General features: G+C 37.3%; 1 protein-coding gene across 13 annotated transcripts; it reads right to left on the reverse strand.

The window, feature by feature from the left end:
* Nucleotides 1-75: 75 nt before the first annotated feature.
* LOC148870342 (protein ENHANCED DISEASE RESISTANCE 2-like) lies at nt 76-19,711 on the reverse strand. 13 transcript variants are annotated; one of them, XR_016107794.1, is made up of 22 exons: nt 19,223-19,711; nt 10,725-10,799; nt 10,484-10,537; nt 10,331-10,396; nt 10,160-10,221; nt 8,066-8,196; nt 7,944-7,990; nt 7,770-7,870; nt 6,611-6,706; nt 6,460-6,524; nt 6,297-6,368; nt 4,782-4,928; nt 4,342-4,661; nt 3,415-3,478; nt 3,082-3,257; nt 2,813-2,914; nt 2,626-2,676; nt 2,368-2,527; nt 1,513-1,608; nt 1,235-1,375; nt 1,040-1,141; nt 76-397 (listed from the first exon to the last, which is right to left on the reverse strand). XR_016107794.1 is itself a non-coding variant. In XM_088972370.1 (21 exons), the coding sequence occupies exons 1-21, from the start codon at nt 19,373-19,375 to the stop codon at nt 305-307; spliced, it is 2,217 nt and encodes a 738-aa protein (XP_088828496.1). In that variant the 5' UTR covers nt 19,376-19,711; the 3' UTR covers nt 76-304. The 13 variants fall into 13 exon arrangements, 4 of the variants coding, with proteins under 4 accessions (XP_088828496.1, XP_088828497.1, XP_088828498.1 ...); XR_016107787.1 differs by having other exon boundaries at nt 203-397; nt 2,368-2,511; XR_016107791.1 differs by lacking the exon at nt 2,368-2,527.
* Between the last annotated feature and the right edge of the window lie 459 nt (nt 19,712-20,170).

Below are 20,170 nucleotides of genomic sequence, written 5' to 3' on the forward strand. Positions count from 1 at the left end.
ACACATGTTTGCTTTTATTGATTGGATGCCCAGCATCGTTTACTCTCGAGTCGTTGGGAGTAACAGGATTCCTTCCTAAACAATAATCAATAATGCCATAAAAACATATACATTCAACAATTACATTTAATAAAAATGAATGAACTCTTCAGGAATGATTGTCTTTACAAATATTGAACTCACTCCCCAAGAATACAAATGATGCCATAATCACTGCCAATTTAATTTGATCAAATGAAAGAATACATTCAAGTTTGTGCATGATAATTGATTTTCAGAGTAAAATGGAACAATATGGTGATAATCATGGATTCACCAGAACTGATTTGGATGCATCCAGATGATTAAGACGACATGTTCCTAGTAGGAACTCTGGTAACTCCTCTTGCGTGTTAGCCTGCGTTAGCGGCAATAGACGGTTAAAAAATGAGAATGGACAAATTCATTGAAAAAGGTACGTTGTAGATCTTCCTAGATATTATACACAAAATAAAATGCCCCTCCCCACTCCTTGCATGGGAAAATGTGTCAATGGAGCAAAGAAGAAACAAGACACCTATAAAATAAGTGTGGTAGAAATCAGGACCTAAGATGAATGCATGAGAACTCTGTGATCAATAAGTGGAGAAACATGGAGGCAAGCCATATCAAACAAAGGCCAATAAATGCAATAATGATAAGTAAATAGTGATGCACTGCAAGATGAACTTTCTAAGAGGACAATGGGGAGCCAAAGAAGATGAGTCCAAAAGGTGAGAATAGAGTTAAAAAGTGCAATCTTTAACAGGAGATGTTAGCTGAGATTGAGCAGAATGGGAGATCCATTGCAACTGATCCACATAATTGGGAGATGGGAGGTGATGATGATGACGACAGCAATGAAGACAACAACAATCACTTGAGCATTATGAAAGATTTGTGCAGCTGATACATAGAAACGGGTTATGGAAGCTTTGGTCATAAATAGTGCTTATACTGAAAGTATTTACGAAGATGATAATTACCAAAAGCGAAGGATCATGAAAATATAATATTTTACCTGTATCAAAAATGCCATTTCTATAACCAGATTGTTCAGGTACCCAAGAACAAGACTGACCACACCTCTTGCAACACTTGATGACCCAATATCAATTCCAAGCTGAAAATTTAGTTACAAAGACAGTTAGAACAAGTGAAATGACAAATCTTGAATTTTTTTCACTCTGGCTGTCTGCTTTGCAAGCATATCTACCCATATGTGCACACAGTAACTGCATTGCTGCTAGATGCTATGTTGTGTCAGACACATTTAGTTACATTCAGTGCACAACAACCTGTCCTTTCATGCTCCTACGATGCCCAGGTATTGTAGGAAAGAACCCAATGCCAGAAACTATAAACCACAACACAACAACATTGAGTGAACCAAATTCATATTATAAAATGTCCAAAAGTCATAAAAACAGGTATATCCCACTGGCCACTTCCATGTTCTACTGTTACAATGGATTGTGTACATTAGTCATTTACCTCCATGTAGTTTTTCCCATGAAAATAGTTGATCTTAAGTGCTTGACCCACCAGGCATGCTTTCTTCCCAACACTTTGCTTTACTATCCATGACCCCTAAGAGAACAAACACCAAAAATAGAAAAAGGAGTCAACTGTGGATACTGTAGTTTTAATGCGTTCCAGGATATGATACCCAGTTACCTGCACAAGGTAGTGTGTCATGTTAGATACTTCAATTTTTAGTGTAAATTTTGTATCCAACACTGTCCCATTGTGTCCTCAAAGTAAAATAGGTTGCAGATCATAAAATTTAAAAGAATGTTGGGCTGCATATGCATATGCAGGTCTTTGATCTGTGTGTGCGTGTGTACAGAACGTGTAAGGAACTTGGCCCCACATGGGAAAGTATGATTTTCAGTGCATAAGGGGAGATCTCCCCACAAACAAGGTTGGACTTGGTTCATATTTATGAATGCACCATTCTACACTGAGAAATCTACCACCTCTCTCTCTCTCTCTGATGCCTTTTTTTTTCTTCTGTTATTCCTAGATCTCAACAAGAAGGCTGATCTGTAATCCAAATCAGGAGTTTTGAGGAAAAAAAATCTTTTCAGTGAGGAGTTTTCAGGTGCTGAAAGTTTCCTCAATTTCCCTCATCTCATTCTTTTACTTTTATCTTTGCAACCAGACTCTTTTTTTTTTCTAAATAAGTTCTTATTTTGTTGTCGATCAGCAGAGAATACCATCTCCATTGACACTAAATTTTTGGCAATAAAATGTGAAACTTGACTTTTCTAGAAACTTCAGTTTCATTCTGCTATGTTTTGAGGGTTGAGAAAAAATTGAATAGCTTCAGTTGTTCTTTATACTTACCTTAGAAATGTAAGGTATGATCTTAAACCTTGAATTTCTGTAAGTGTCATCTCCATTGACAAAGCTCTCTAGCAAGGGAGTGTCCTCCAAAGGAGTACTCATCATGTAATACAGCACAAGACTATATTTAGTAGAACCAGGCACCTAGTTCATGACATCTCTGCTAAATATTATGACAGTTGAGGATCCCATGAAACACTAGAAAGGAAGAAAAAACAAAAAGATCACATGAGAGCAAACACTAAAAAATACTTTTACCTGTATGTTGACAATGAAGAAGAATTCTGGACCACCCTTTGTGGCAGATTGCTGCATGATTCCAACGTTTAGGTTATAAGTCAATCATTTGTTAATATTATATTAAACCATTATGTGTTCATACATGTTTATGTCACATGAGAAGCAGTCTTGGTCCATAAAAAGAATCATGTAATTATATATCAACCTGAACAATGCCCCCAGGACGGCCACCAAGATCATCTTCCCTCTTATCAGATTTAAGCCAATCTGCACCAACCATTTGCATCAAGGTTCCCTTTGCCTTCATCTGGTAATAAGATAACAAACAGATTAAAAATATGAAAATACAAATAAAAGCATAATATGTACCACCAATACCAAAGTGGATCTACATCAAATAGAAGCAATTTGTTTATTCTTTTCTTTAAATGATCTTTACAAATTTCAGCTTCCAAACTAGCATAACAACTGCACCTTCTGATGATCTATTAAATAATTATCTCCACGTATTAGAAATGTTGAAGGATCAGCTGTCGTCCAACTACAAGCCAAGTTACAACATGAATCTTTTGGAAGAGTGGCTCCATAACAGCATGATATGCTGTCTTCCCTTGCCATCTCTTGTAAGTCCATATAACCCCTCTTCTGAACTGCAGCATATAGAAGGCTCAAGTTATTTCGTAGACCATAGACATCCAAATGATAAGGAAAAACATGCCATTCATCTATCATTATGGTGATATTTCCTCAGATGCCAGATCATGCAATTTTTTCACAAAACCTCTTAGTTGATCTAATAGAACTCACCTGCTAGATCATGCAATTTTTTCACAAAACCTGTGGCTGTTGATAATTTAGGATGGCGTAAGTCCTGGAATTGTCATTGTTAATAGAGCCATATGAGAACACAAGAAGTTAAAGAAGTTACAAGATTTCCTAAAAGCAGAGTAGATCTGGAATAGTACATGTGGCACACAATCGGGATTGTAATTCAGGGATCTTACCATGGCCTCCCAGTAAAACAAAATTGATAAATTGGATAACTGAACCATCTTATTTCTAGATTGCTTAATGTTGGTCCCAGTTATGTAGAGTCTTGGGAAGGGTGTATTGGATATGGACCTAACATTGGATTTTTTTTTGGACAAAGCAGCCATTCTCAGACACTTGAACCTGCATTCTCAAACTTGTCAGCTTGAGATTTTACCATTACACCAAGCAATGACTCCTTGCAATTGATTAAAGTATATGACTAGAAAATCTTTGGGGCAGAAACAAATAAACCCATTGCCCACATGAATGCAACATATAGAAACAAGGAGGATGGCTACCCCTGCTCCTTTACAAAAGTATAGATCTTATGTTTAATAAAAAATTTTCATGTAGTTCTGAAATTCCTTTTGTACTTGCATATTAAATATTTTTGAGGTGCATTTTAGAAGGAAATGCAGCAGTAGGAATTTTGGACCTATAAATCATTGTAAGGAAATTCATGACCAACATCAACAATCCCCACCCAAAATATTAAAAAAAAAAAAGAACAAGAAGTCAAATTATGGTGACTTAAATTTCATTTCCATTTAATAGAACTAGAGTATATTATTGGCTTGGACTGATTTAAAGGTAAAGACAGATTGAAAGGTCAAGCACAAGTTCAGGATCTATGCTTCTGAAAAAGAAAACGATTTGCCTCTTTAACAAACAAGTAAAACATCAAAGTTCTCTAAAATGTACCTGAGGATGTATTTCTGGACTCATATTAGAAGACCATCCATTCTCTGATGGATCAAAGTCTGATGGTTCAGGAACATCAAAGAACTCATCAGCCACATCATTAAGTACCAGAAGACTAGCAGATTTTGAAGATTGTTTTTCCACCTCTTCTTTCATCAAATCAACTTCCTTTGTCATAATATTCCCTGATGGTGTCTGGACTTCAACCTTGAGATCCTCTTTTTCATTCTGAGGCAATCCTATACATTGTGTCAACTCTCCTGATGAGAACTCAGTGGAGGGGTAATTTCCTACTTTGGCTTTGAAGAATTCCCTCAGTGCTGCAGGCACAAAAATCATGATGCAACTCAAGTAATGCCCTGAAACTTCATGAGCCAAAAACCTAGGAAGAATGAAAAGTGGAACTGAGCTTCATTAATAAAGAAGAACAAGAACAGTACCTGCAACTCTCCCAAGCATTCGGATGGTTATTGACCTCGCAGATGATGTACGTATATAACACTTCCAGAACCTCCAGTCAATGGCAAGCATGTGCTTTACAACAGATTGTTTCCCTTGGTTCACTGGAGAAATTACATATCCTCCACCTGCAAAATAATTAAATATTCATGTTTCAGTTTTCAGTCTCAAAAATTAAGGAAATTTTAAGTATAAAATATAAGTATGAAATAAGTATAAAATGACATAACATGAGCAGACGAACTTCAATTTCAAAAATGGTAATAAAGAAAAACATTTGATTCATGAGGCAAAGGAAGAATAACCGACCGCAGTAGGACTGGATCCACCATTTGTTGGATGGACAGTTACATTGATCAATCAGACCACTTCTAATCTCAGAAGAAAGCCCTAACAGTATGGAAAAACCACTTCTAGGGGTGGCAGCAGATCAGGTTTGGTGCAAACAGCAAATGAAATGGCAGACACATCAGCCAAACAAGGGGCTTATAAGACAGCAATTGTTTTGGGAAAAACTGTAAACTCTTGTTGTTTGGGGTGGAATTTACACCCTCCCCTCCTGTAATCTTCAAGTTTTCATTAATAAAATTATCTACCTTACCATGGGTTGGGGTAGGACATGGTGAGAAGAAAAGATGGGGAAAGGGAAATAGGAATACAAGAAATGCTATTAAATGACACCAGAAAGCACAACCATGAATTCAGTGCCATTACAGACAATGGAACCCATTAAAATATAGGGCAACCTTTTTCTTTTGGTGTTTTTCATGGTGCTCACCAGATGTATGGCGGTGCTAATGTTGGGTGATGCACCCCAGTTTTGCAGCTTTTGCTTGGTAAAATTTGTTGAAAAATACTCACATAAGTAAAACATGTGCCCATCCACACTCACACAGATAAAGACAGAAGGACGTCCTCCAGGCATCCGTGCCTGCCTGATGCAAATGACCCCAAGGGTAAGTGGGCACTAGTGTGTATTCTTTTTTTCTTCTTTATTAAAGCCCAATGTGCCAAGATTTCTGAAAACCCAACCTTGGAATGAATAAAGTGAAAACCAGCTTAAAAAACCAAAGCAGCTCCAATCCTGACCAACAACCAAAACTGAACTGGGTAACCAACTTAACCAGCCTCATTGTCATTGCTAACCATTCTTTGTGCATTTCATGAGGAACAGAAGCAGGGAGGTGGCTTACCAGCTGCTTCTTATGTTCCAATCCAGGTGTAAATATTAAATGTCAGATAATTGAAATAAGGTTACAAAAGAAAGATGGTTTAACATGAAATGGAAATAAGTATCATGGTTGATGCATTGGAGTGCATAAGAATGACATAGATTATACACAGTTCTAAGCTTCCCAAAATTCTAGTACATTCTATTCCATAATTGTCATACTTGGAGGCCTCCTAATTCTAGGCATTTTAAAGTACCAAATAAGCACAAAAAAGACTAGAAAGAAGATAAATATTATCCATTTCTAAATTCAAGCATACATTACTTTTAAGGCAGGCCCGTACATAGCCTTTCTGAGGTTGACATTTTTTCTGAAGCATTGAATGGTAGAGAATTACTGCAACAAAAGAGAACCTAAAGATTTAGTATCCGATGGAATGATTTTGGTCATAGATGACCTTTAAGAAAACTTAATTATGAATTACTACCATATGTTCCATCATCCTCCCTTCTCCAATAACGCTTCAACAGTAAATCTCTCTTTCTCATTCCCCTGCAAGCCAACTGTGATATAAAAACTATGAACTACAAAGGAATCCTCTTTATGAACTAAAACGATAAAGAGGTTTTGGATCTGACCAAGGTAACCAATTGTCATTCAACTGTTTGTGAATAATATCAGTATGACCATCAAGGTGCTCAACCACACTACCCCGGTAAATACAGAAGTCCCATCTGTCAAAAGGAGATAGTACATTAGAGGAGATAGTACCTTTGAAACAAAGTACTCTCCATTCTTGAGGAATAAAGGCAACACATTGATGCAAGTGTCTGATCATTAAAAGATTATGTGTTCCTTTGCTTTTTCTTATGACCAATCTATTAATTAGAATCTGGATGCAACTTTTCCGTACGCCAAGTTTCTACGAGTTAGAACTAATAATAGTGATGCATTTCTTACCAAGCAAAAAAATAGTGATGCATTTCTTGACATCATATTTGTTTATGGACACTTGTAACAAACAGTTTAATAGGACATAATTACAATAATTGCCCTCCCCTACAAACTAGTGGTACATGTTTTTCAATTTGCTATGTTTGTATATTTTTTATATTACCATATGGCCCAGTGTAAGAGATAAAATGTAGTGATCACAATATAAACTGTGTATAACACACCTTTGTGTACATTTTAGAATAGAAATAAATAAAGGTATTTGCCTATGTTTCCATGTTTCCGACATGTCTTGACAAAAGTTCCATGTCAACAAGCATCCAACATACAAAAAATTATAGGGAGAAATATCCCATAAATCATAGCCAATTGAATCTTCCATCAATTAGACTGTTACATGCGGCCTTCAAAAATGTCATTCAATTCATAAGGGTCTGATGGCTGGAAATCTGCTTCTATTTTACTTATTTATTCTTCTTTTGTGAAATAGAGAGATTTTCATGAAAACAAAAAGGAATTACATAAAGGTATTCAAAAATACACAAATGAACAGATGACTTGGGATGTATATCAGAATCATTTATGAGATATATCAACATAATCACAGTAGCTTATTGGTTCTTTTTCTTTTCCTCTCCAGTTAAGGATTACATGATATTATATTAGTTATTTTCATCATTTTCTTTTCATTATAATAGATAGTCCATTGACTGCATTTATATGCACCAATGTATGGTAGAGAACCATGCTTCACCATGATATTAATGATGTAATGGATCTTATATAGTTTTCATAAGAAATCCAAAGTCAGACCAGAGATAATAGAAATTGCATCCATCTTACTCCGATCTTGAGGGACCAAGAGACATAAGTGTCCTGAAAATGGCCTCCGATGTTCCATCAACCACACCCACTGCCATTATTGCTGGATGATCATCCCGATACTGATGATAGAAGCATATTTCAGAAACAAAACTACATTCTAAAATCAATACTTATATTAATAAAGATACCCACCTTCCGATGAAAATCGCAATCTTTTGCCTCTTTAAATAGCCTTAATCCTGTATAAGTTCTCATAAAGTAAATTTACGTTTGTTTACCTATACTAAAAAGCATATAAATAATTTAATGCTTGCCATTTTGACATCCGAAAATTGTCCAAGGAGAAGGTGCATCAACATCAGAAGTCATTCGATCCATTTGCATGGATGAACAAAGAGTCCAGTCTATGGAACTCATGTGTCCCGTCCTCTTGGAACGAGTTAACCTGTGACAAGAAAACAATACAAATAAAATAGTGTTTAAGAAAATTATGTATTTCTAAATGGTAACTGGTAAGATTATCAAGAAAAAGAAATGTAGGTTCAACAGCTCAACTGTCAGATCAACATTTGATGAAAAAGATTGCATGGACATATAACCATTGCTTCTCTTGCAGGATATTATGAAATCATGTCAATATGAAATTATGATTTTCAAAAAAAAAAAAAAAACAACAAAGACATCAAAAATTTCTAATCTAATAAAATATGCCTACATATCATGGTTGTACAAAAGAAGAGATTATGTGAACATTGGAAGCTCAACGAGTAGAACTTTGCATAACGCTTCTTGAGAACATTAAATTAAATGTACTTATCATGTATCCATAATTAAGAGAAAATTTGAACTTATTATATAAACCCACAGTCAAATATCAAAAACTGAAAAGATCAAATACTAAAAAAGTGATTGAGTGAAAAAAAAAAATGTAGAGCGAAGGTTGATAATGGAAGCAAACTGAGGCATAGGAATTGGAGTGAATTTTAGATTCTAAAATAAGAGCAACACCGCCGATAGGAGAACCTCAGAATTAAGAAGCAGCCTTCTTATCATCAGTACTTAATTACCCTATTTTCATAGTGAATACTGATGCTTTCCTAATATCTATTAATTATGATAATAACAATGATAGTGGCGATGACAAGGACGTTAATAATAACAATAATAACAAAAGCGTCCACATGATGTATGGAGTGGAGTCTAGGCCAATGAAGAAGCAAGACCTGAGAAAAGGAATTTAATGGAGAAAAGGATGTTAATATGGGTAACTGACAAGACCATAAATAATGAAGTAAGAGATAAGTGTGTTTAGAGGAGTGCAATAATAGCCCCAATTGGTGATAAAATGAAGTAGAATCAGATGGTTTCTTCTTGTAAATAGAAGACTTCCTATTGCCTAGTAAGGATTGATCTGATACAAGTTGATGGTTCTAGAAGAGCTAGAGGGGCTGGAAAACCTTGGTTGTAGGTACTGGAAAAGATCAGGACTCACAATATGACAGAGATCATGACTGTTGATAGAGTAGAATGGCCCAAAAGAAAGATTCATGTGATCAGGCACATATAGTAGTAAGGCTTTCTTCAATTGAGTTTAATAAAGGGTCCTCACAATTTCACTATAAAGACACCAAATCTCTTAAGATATAAATTTTGAAGGATGTCTAAAACAATAATTAGATGATCTAAAATGTCCATGTCTGTAATGTGTAAACATTAAAGATTTCCTAGCAGAACGGGGTCTTGCGCATCCTTTGTAAAGACTTTGTAAAAACTCTGTAATGTGTAAACAATAATAAGGCTTTCTTCAACTGTTTCTTGTAACAGTCCTCAACTATGGGGTCTTGTGCATCCTTTGTAAAGACTTTGTAAAAACTCTGTAAAGTGTAAACAATAATAAGGCTTTCTTCAACTGTTTCTTGTAACAGTCCCCAACTATGGGGTGTTGTGCATCCTTTGTAAAGACTTGGTATTATTACTCTTCAGCAACGAACCAGCTAAAGTTTTCATGATTCTTTCTGCCTTCCAAGCTCTACTCATAAAGATTACCGTCTGTCCAGCAAACCAAAAAAGCTATATGATGTTTGGAGCCTAACCTACATTAGATTATTTAATTAGGGGGAGAAAAGTAGTTACTTGATGCATGTATGCATGTGGATGAGCATGTCTGTATTCATGCATATCTTTGAATGAGAATTACAAACTAAAGCACCAATTATGCATAAAACTATTTCAACATGACAAATCTTAGAGAAAAAATAATCCTGCTATCTCATACAGAAGGAATATTTCTTGATAGATAAGTTTCCTGTTAGAATGAGATTCCAAAATATAAGTACAAAAGAACAAAATAATACATAACCAAGGAGTACAGTTCTTTCTTAGTATGAACATGCCAATCCATAATTCACCTAAATGACTGCCATTTGCGCTTTGGAAAAGCTATGACATTTTCTCCTTGGTCTGGGCGCTCCTACAAATAAAAATAAAAAGGAAACAAAGAAAGAGAAAGAAGAGTCAGTATTTCAATTATATCAAGAGAAATATCTGTCTCAGGTTAGCAAAAGTTGGAATTTTGAAACCTTTAAAGCTGCTTCCTGAAAGGAACTAATCCATCTTGCTGCTTCTTCTGGACTACTTGCTCCCAACTATAAAGTTGACATTTCCAACCACTGTCACCAATAAGTTGTCAATTTTAAACATAAACAAGGCAGAATGTTCATGCTTTACCATACCTTAAGCTGATCATTGTGATTAGAAGTATTGTAAAGTGTGAAAATAAAGAATACCTGCAAGTTGCAGGAAACTATCATTAGAAAACTGTTACAACAAAAGTATCACTAGATTCACTACTCATATGTTAACAGAAAATAAATGATTGGAGGAGAGGGAATGTATATATCACTGACTAAAAGAGGAAAAAATGAAGGAGAAGGGCAAAAGAAAAAAAAAAAAGAAAAAGGCCTAGATTCATACTTTTCTGTGAATGCTCTCCCTTCCATTGTCAGTGACTCGGATGCAGGAATCTATTATTGCACTTCTTACAGGATCCTGACAGATAACAGAAACGGTTGTAAGTCCTACAACTTGATATTGTTCAAATGATTAAACAGTTGAATCTGAACAGAACAATTTTTTCACACTTGTTTTTTGATTGGTAACCAGTAACTTGTATTAATTAAGAAAGTTAAATAGTAGTACATGGCTCTCATCCCGAGCTAAGCCAACATAAATCTTACGAGTACAATTTGGCTAAAATAATTGCTCCCTAAACAGCCCTTGCTTGGCTAAGGTAACTGCCAATGCATTTGCTTGTCTGTTAAACCACTTAAAATTAGCCTAAACTTCTCTTGCTAGTCCCTTGATTTCCCTCATTACCTGTCTGAATACCCAAGGACCCTTGCTATAGTCCACCATCTAGCCCACTACCAATATGGAGTCACTTTCAATCTCCATTTGTGTCAGATTCAACTGCTTTTCTAGTTTTAAACCTTGTAGGAGGGCAGGAACTACTGCTGTTAACGAGTCTGCTACTCCTATTGGACCAGAGTAGACAGCCATTATCACTCCCCTGCCATCTTTATAGGTTCTCGATATACCTGAGGGGCCAGGATTCCCATAGGAGAAATTTTCACACAAATTGGCCATAGTGTAATTTAAATTGGATAGTGTTGCCAAATAAGTTCATTCTATCTATTCCTTCTTGCATCGGAACTTCAGATGGTCCTTCAAACTTGTAGAATCTTTAGAAAGAGGTGATGAGGATCATTCTAGACCTTTGAAGAACTGCTCTAGATGGAAGAAAGCCAATTATTAAGGAAGATCTAATTGGCATGATGACGATTCTTGGGAGATTTTTTGTCATTTTTAATTTACTTGTAATGAGGGTTTAGTCAATAGGAATCATTTGTCTAGTCGTTATGCAGTTAATTTTCAATTATCATAGCCACAGGTTTAGTAGACAAGAAGTTCTAGATGATATTTCTTATTTTTATGGTCCAGTGGTTTTTTTTTTTTAGTTATGATGAACAGTGGTTCATCATAATTTTTTTACCTATAGATTATTCTTGGATAAATCTATGATGCTAGAAATATATGATACCAGAAGAGCTTTGACCAATCAAAACCCCCTATGAATTTTGATGAATACCACCTGATTGATTACCACCTTTATGACATCTGTTGATTGGTTATAAGTTTTTTCTGATATCATGGCCGAACCCATTATTCTATTATCTTACTATTGAAGGATTGTTAACAGGTGTAATATATGTACTGTTCACAGACTTAATACCCGCAGGGGTATTTTTGTAATTCTGTAGACATATTGTTATGTACGGCCAGAATAGTATAAATGCAAAGCTTCACTCGACTGAAGCTAAGTTTTGTTGAGGCCTTAACTTAGTTGCCTCTTATTCTTCTTCCTCTTCTCCTTCCTTCTTTTCTCCTTCTTTTCTTCTTCTTGGCCTCTTGCTCAACATGGTATCAGAGCAGGTTCGTCCAGGCCTAGAAAACAACTAACTGAGGTCTCTCTCCTCTGCTGCGAAGGAGTTATAGGACTGATGCTCGAAGACAAGGAGGAGGAAGCTTTTCTAGTGCTGCGGTTAGTCTTCACTGCCGAGTAAGGCTCTGCTACAAGTATGCTGATTGTTCAACTTCCTAGCATAGAAAAAGGGTTTGGCTACATGTTTTTTGCTGGTAACTGGACTGTAGAAATCCATCCCAGATGTTCGAAGGAAGGCTTTGACCTGAAGAGGAGTTCGAGTTCATGACTGAACTGCCTATTGCAATCTGACCTGAAGGGAAGTTCGAGTTCATGACTGATGACTGTGCTGCCTATTGCTGGTACTGAGATTTTTTTTCTCTATTCCTGTTTATGGCTTCTTGCACGACTGTTAATGTTCCAGAATCTGAGTAGGGACTGTTCCCCTTCCTCCGATTGTATGTTGCCCTAGTCTGCACTCTAAGGGGCTGTTGATGAACCCTAGAACTTGAGTGACTGTTCGGCTGCCCTGGAAAGTGGATATCAGCCGATTAGGTGTGGTGAATCACCACTCGTATTGCTGCTCCTACTGTGCCTTTTTTGGGCTGAGAAGCTGTATCAAAGTTGTGAACTGTAGGTCTTTCAGACCTGGTTACACTGCATGTGCAGTTCGTATAGTGTTTTTGTGAACTCCTACACAGTGTAGGTGATAACCCCTAGTACTGCAGTTGCAGTGTTTGTATTTGGTTCTCTGTGAAACTGAAAATCAGCAAGTGCCTAGTTGTGGACTGTAACAGCTCTATAAGGCAGTGTACCTGTGTTTTCTAAGTACTTCTAAACCTAGAATCATGAATAAGGAAAGATTGTGGTGCCCTAATTGTCAGAGGCTCCGACACACCAAAGATACTTGTTGGGATCTCCATGGAAAACCAAAGTGGGTTCAGGATTTACCTAAGAAGCAAGGCTCAGATGTAATTAGAAGACCCGGGCAACAAGGTACCAAGAAACATCACATGGCAAATATGGTTTCTTGGAAGAATCAGCCCTCCACTTCTACTGTGCCTCAAACACCACATAGCCAGCACAGCTACTCTGGATCAGACCCAAGGGAGGATATTGTAAACTCCACCACCTCTTTTGCATCCATATCAGGTAATTCTGCCATTACTTTCCATGCTGCCTCACGCAACCTTGACTCTCCATGGATCATCGATTCTGGAGCGTCAAAACACATGACTGGTATGTCCTCTTACTTTCAAACTTATCACCCTCTTTTCGGAAGAGATAAAGTGAGACTAGCTGATGGATCATACACTTCCATAGCTGGTCAAGGAACTCTCTCTCTTCCCCTCGGCCTTACTTTTTCCCTACCTATTGTGTGATTCAGGATCTGGCCTCGGGGAGGACGATTGGTAGCGGTCATATGGTTGATGGACTCTACATGCTGGAGAATACGGCTGGCCTTCATGTTACAGAGTCTATGAGTCAGTTCAAAAAGAGTAAAATGTATTTGTGGCATTGTCGTCTGGATCATTTGTCTTTTGAAACCTTGAAATTGGTTTTCCCAGGACTATGTAAGTCAATGTCTGTTTCTAATTTTTCCTGTCAAACGTGTCAGTTAAGCAAGCATTGTAGAACTCAATTCCCTCAAAGAAATAGTAAATATGAGTTTCCTTTTCACATTGTGCATTCTAATGTGTGGGGCCCTGTTACTTTACCTTCTGATAGTGGCTACAAGTACTTCATTACCTTCATTGACGATTATTCCAAATACACTTGGGTATATCCAATGCGAACCTGTGAGGAAGTACCAAAAATGATCCAAGATTTTCAGCGGATGGTCTTCACCCAATTTCAGACCGAGATTCAAATATTCCAGTCAGACAATGCAAAAGAGTTTTTTCATAGTGACTTCACAGAGTTCTTTGCTTCACATGGCTCTCTTCATCGGAGCTCTTGTGCCCGTACGCCACAACAAAATGGTGTGGCTGAATGGAAGAACCAACACCTCCTTGAAGTGGCACAAGGATTACTACTCCACATGAATGTTCCCAAATGATTTTGGCTTGAGGCTGTCCTTTGTTCTACATACCTCATTAACCGAATGCCCTCTCGTTGCTAGAGTACAAAGCCCCACATCAGCTTCTCTTTCCTAAGGCCCCTCTTCTTTCTATCCCTCATCGTGTTTTTGGTTGTTGGTGCTTTGTCCAAAACCTATCTCCCACCCGGGGGAAATTGGACTCTCGTGCTATCCCGTGTATATTTCTTGGCTACTCATTCTCTCAGAAAGGGTATCGTTGCTTTGATCCTGTTTCTCGGAGATTCTATATCTCCATGGATGTTACCTTCTTTGAAGATGAGCCCTTCTTTCCTGTTTTTCCACCTTTCCGTGTTTTTTCTCGTCGTCATAAAGGCCAACCAAGTTCAAGAGTTGTGGAGAATCCAGAAATTGTACCTCAAGTGACATCAAACTCCTCGGGGGAAGATCATACCCTCTTAGGTAACTTGACTCCCAATGATAGTCCTAACCTCCCTGTTGTTAATGATCTTGACCTTCCTATTGCTCACAGGAAAGGTGTTAGGTTGTGCACCACAAAACACCCCATTTCCAACTTTGTCTCCTATGAGAACATCTCACCTTCATTTCGTGCCTTCCTTACCTCCATTGACAGTATCCCTACTCCTAAGAATGTGGTAGAAGCTCTCTCAGTACCAGAATGGACAAATGCCATGAAGGAAGAAATTGATGCTCTTCATAAGAATGGCACGTGGGAATTTGTTGATCTCCCTAAGGGTAAGGTTCTAGTTGGATGTAAATGGGTGTTCACTGTTAAGCATGGGACTGATGGAACTGTGCAGAAGTATAAAGCTCGTTTAGTGGCAAAGGGTTTTACTCAAGTATATGGAGTTGATTATGCAGAAACCTTTGCCCCTGCTGCCAAAATGAACTCTATTAGAGTACTTTTCTCTCTTGCTGCCAATCTAAATTGGGATCTACATCAGCTCGATATCAAGAATGCCTTCTTGAATGATGACCTTGAAGAGGAAGTTTATATGGCTCAACCCCCCGGTTTTTTGGCTCAAGGAAGTGAACAGAAAGTGTGCAAGTTAAAGAAGTCTTTATATGGGTTGAAGCAATCACCAAGAGCTTGGTTTAGCAGATTTCATACTACAGTTCAGCAGAGGGGATACAAGCAATGTCAATCAGATCACACACTGTTTGTAAAAAGGGTAGAAGGTAAAATGACTGCCCTAATAGTATATGTGGATGACATAATTGTTAATGGTGACTGGGAGGATGAAATTCAAAGTTTGAAGGGCTTCCTTGCCACTCAGTTCGAAGTGAAAGATCTAGGACCTGCCAAATACTTCCTTGGAATTGAGGTTGCCCGATCAAAAAAGGGTATCTTCATCTCCCAAAGGAAATATGTCCTAGACTTGCTTAAAGACACTGAAAGATTGGGGTTAAACCAGCTGACTCTCCCATTGACCCCAACCATAAGTTAAGTGACAACCAAGGTGAACTTCTTAAGGATGTGAAGCAATTTCAGAGGCTTGTAGGAAGATTGTTGTACCTCTCTGTGACTCATCCAGACATAGCATATGCTGTTGGTGTCCTTAGTCAGTTCATGCATGTACCTAGGTCCACCCATCTTGAAGCAGCAGAGAGAGTACTTCGGTATCTTAAGAAGTTCCTGGGTGTTGGTTTATTATTTCAGAAACATGGACACTTGAGGGTTAAAATTTACAAAGATGCGGATTGGGCTGGATCCCAAAGTGACAGAAGGTCTACTAGTGGTTACTGCACCTTTGTAGGAGGGAGCCTTGTTACTTGGAGGAGTAAGAAGCAAATCGTGGTAGCTAGATCCAGTGTTGAAGCCGAGTACCGTGCAATGGCACACGGAGTAGCCGAAAGTATGTGGATAAAGAATCTATTGGAAGAGTTGGGTTTTCCAGTTGGTAAACCCATGACTCTACTCTGTGATAACAAGGCAGCTATCAGTATCGCTGCCAACCCGGTACTACATGATAGAACAAAGCACATTGAAGTTGACAAGCATTTTCTCATAGAGAAAATCATCACAGGCGAAGTATGCACTCCATACATCAGCTCTGAAGACCAACTAGCAGACTTATATACAAAAGGGCTAAACCATTCCAGACATCAAGGTCTCTGTAACAAGTTGGGCATGATTGATATCTATGCCCCCACTTGAGGGGGAGTGTTAACAGGTGTAATATATGTACTGTTCATAGACTTAATACCCGTAGCGGTATTTTTGTAATTCTGTAGACATATTGTTATGTACGGCCAGAATAGTATAAATGCAAAGCTTCACTCGACTGAAGCTAAGTTTTGTTGAGGCCTTAACTCAGTTGCCTCTTATTCTTCTTCCTCTTCTCCTTCCTTCTTCTTCTTTTCTCCTTCTTCTTTTCTTCTTCTTCTTGGCCTCCTGCTCAACAAATATGAATGAATGAAAGATTGAATATTTCTCTTGCATGCATGCTTATAGAGTGATTCCATTGAAATCTTAGAGTAGTCCTAGGTCTCCTTGGAGTGATTCCTAGGGTTATTTCTGTCTTTTATTTTTGGATTGGTAACAGTGATAACTTTTAGTTATTAAAAACCATTACTCGACGTTGGTCCCAGCTATCTGGGGTCTTGGGAGGGTGGACTGGATATGGTCCTAGTCTTTTGCATTTTTTCTTTTTTTGCACAAAGTGGTTGCTCTCAGATTTGAACCCACATTCTCATGCTTGATAGCCTCAGATTTTAACATTACACCAAGTAATGGTCCCTTGATGAAATATTTACAAGTGATTAAAGCTGCATTATTAGGCTAGCAACTGCTACCTAATCCCACATCATAACATGGTAAGTTGCATTATAATTTTACACATTAAAATAACAAGGCCTTACCTTTCCAATATAACTCTATGAACAATTTAGTTTTTACTAGGGACCATTTGATAAGAGCCAAGTGGATGAATTGAATGACTTGTTGATTTGTCTTTTAGTGGATAAAATAATTAAATAATAAAATACTTGAGCATATGATAATCAATCCAACTTCAGTTTCAGCAGCTCACGACCTCCTTAATAACTTATTATTCACTAAAAGACAAAGCAACAAGCCATTCGGCACAGCCACTTCAGTTGATATCAAATGGCCCCTAAGTGGGCTTTCTGAATATCAGTTTTATTCCTCCCACCCCCGTTTGTCAATTGGCTTACTAAACTTATTTATTGTGGCATCCATTTGTAAGATTTCCTTTGTGGTGTTGTTGTGGAAGTTTGGTATGAACTCATGCACAAACAATTAATTACTTCATGAATGTATAGTGTGTGTGTATAAATTAATCTATTGCATGCCATCTTCTTATGTGGTTTTGTTAGCTACTTTGTTGGTGGGATCTGCTAAACTTTCTTTCCATTTATGAGGTCCTGTGTGCTGAACTAATAGTGCATTAGAAAAACTGCTCTATGTGAATGCTCTTCCTTCGAGGCTTCAATTTCATTGTGTAATTACTGATCCAAAAGAAGACACAGTGTAAGTCCCCACTGTGCAACTCAACATAGGGAATTTCATCATATAACTCCTAATTATCATCGCTATGCACATGAACAGCTTTGTAACATAATATTTCAATTATCATAAATTTCAAACTTCTGCTATTCTTTTCTTTCTCTTTTTGATGATCTTAAAATTCTTTTATGTCCCTAAGGCTGTATTCATTTGCAGTGCAATTCTGAACCGGATACAAATTTTGCATCCATTTGCTTGTAACCATCATTTGCATATCTACCACATACAAAATTTGGAGTATTTGTTTCATTTGCACTCGTAGATTTTGTATCTCAAAAATCGATGCTAAATTTGCACCACCTCCCTCCTAGATCGATTCTCTTTTATACATAGTGGGGATTACATCATCTTGCTTCTTACCTCACTTCCAAATAAATAACCTTCCTCCTACCCCCATTCTCTTTCATATAAAGGGACACACATGATTTTACTTCCTATTTTACTTATCACAAACAAATTAGACAAAGTCAAATTTGAAGCAAAACTGTAAAAGTAAGTCAGAATTTGCACAGCTAACAAACTGAGCCTAAACGACCGAACCTCAGAAACCATAAACCATCGAATTACAAAAGAAGGACCACATATCCTAAAAGATGATTGACGGACCAACAAATGAAGCTAAGCAGCCACCCTACAAATAAATAAAGAAACGTCTAAGTAAAATAAGCCTGAAATCAACGAAGCTTATACCCCAACTAGTTCGCTCGGCTATTTCTGTTCCACCATCAATCATGCACGTGAAGAAGAAAAAACCAGAAACTGTTTGTTCAATATTTCTAAGACGAGAAAGAATGGAAGAAAACCCATAGAGACTTCCTTTTCTGGCATGGAATTTTAAAATCAAAGACCAAACAATCAAATATCAAATAGAAACAGCCAAGAACTTCAGGGCTCATTTGTCCCGATGGACAAGAATAAAAATAAGGATAATAGTGAGAAACCGAAAAAAACGAAGCTCAAATACATCCAAAAAAATCTCGAGAAAAACTTGGGAGAAACAAATAATTTGTTAGCGATGCTTCAATATCTTTCTGGGGAGAGAAAATGGAAATGTAAAAAAAAAAAAAGGAAGAAGCATGTTTCTGTAAAATGGATTGTTGGTAATATTGATCAAAGGATTAAGTTTGAAGAGAAATAGCCTTCAAGTATAAGTGAAATCATGTTTAGATGGATATCCAAGTTAAAATAAGAAAAGCTATTTTGGAACATTCATATACAATAGAACACAATAAACCATTGATTTTCATCATTATTACATGTAACAAGAAAAAGAAAGAAAAAATCCGTCGTTTTGCATTCAAAAGCCGAAATTCGAAACAAACAAAGAACTCTGAGTTATAATTACCATCACTGAGCCATTACCCATTAAACTTTAAAGGGAACAGAAATAAAAACAAAATTACCTCTTTTCTCGATATTGGCGTTGATTTGAAGCTTGTGAGGCAGTGATCCTGGAGAATGAAATAGCGCTTTCGCGAGTACTGCAATCCAATCCGATTGGAACGAATGAGGTATAACCACCCTTCCATTGTGCCATCTTTTTGAGAGATCCCCATTTTTTAAATCCCCAGAATCCCCACCCCTTGGAATTCAACTCATTTCCTTTCTTATCAGAAGCCCAAATCCATTAAAATTTGAATTTTTTCTGCTTATTTTCCTTGTCAGAGTTGCAGAACAGGAGATCAGGCAGTTATGCAGTATGTACAAAGCAAGTCTTACAAGATCAATGGGGGATGAGATAATCCTCTAATCCCACCGAGAGAATCATTCGGGGGAAATATAGGCTGGATGTTCAGGTAAGCCTCCGGACCCTGTCTCTATCTCTCTCTCGTCAGTGTATGTGTCAAAAACTTTCAACTTTCAAGTAACTGAATGGTGATGTTCCACCCATCACCCATGAGACAAAGATTGGCAAGAAAAATGATGTTCACAATGACGAAAATGCCCTTGCGAGGAGATTGATTAAGTTCAAGCGGTTCAGTAACTTCAGATTTTTTAGCATTTGTCTACTTGAGTGCAAATACAAAATTACAAATTACAGCTACCTACTTCATTATATCTTTTATTTCTTGTCAAAAAAACAAAGAGTTCTATCTGTTATATATTATTTTAATTATTAAATGGAGTTATCCACGTCACAACTCCTTGCCGCTTTCTGTCGCTCCGAATTTTGTAACTTTTTAATATTTGAAAAAAAATTAAACGTGGGTCCATCCATAGTTACCCACAATCAATTTAGTTTCCCTTTTATTAGGAAACTGAATCTAACCACTCTCCACTCTCCAAAATCTAAATGGTCGCTGGTCTATTGCCGATTTGCCGGCAGGAGATCAAACATGTGCCCGCACCGT

This window comes from Nelumbo lutea, chromosome 2, assembly GCF_056320005.1.
Source record: "Nelumbo lutea isolate HS-2025 chromosome 2, American lotus-T2T, whole genome shotgun sequence".
In the NCBI taxonomy this organism is placed as follows: Eukaryota; Viridiplantae; Streptophyta; class Magnoliopsida; order Proteales; family Nelumbonaceae; genus Nelumbo; species Nelumbo lutea.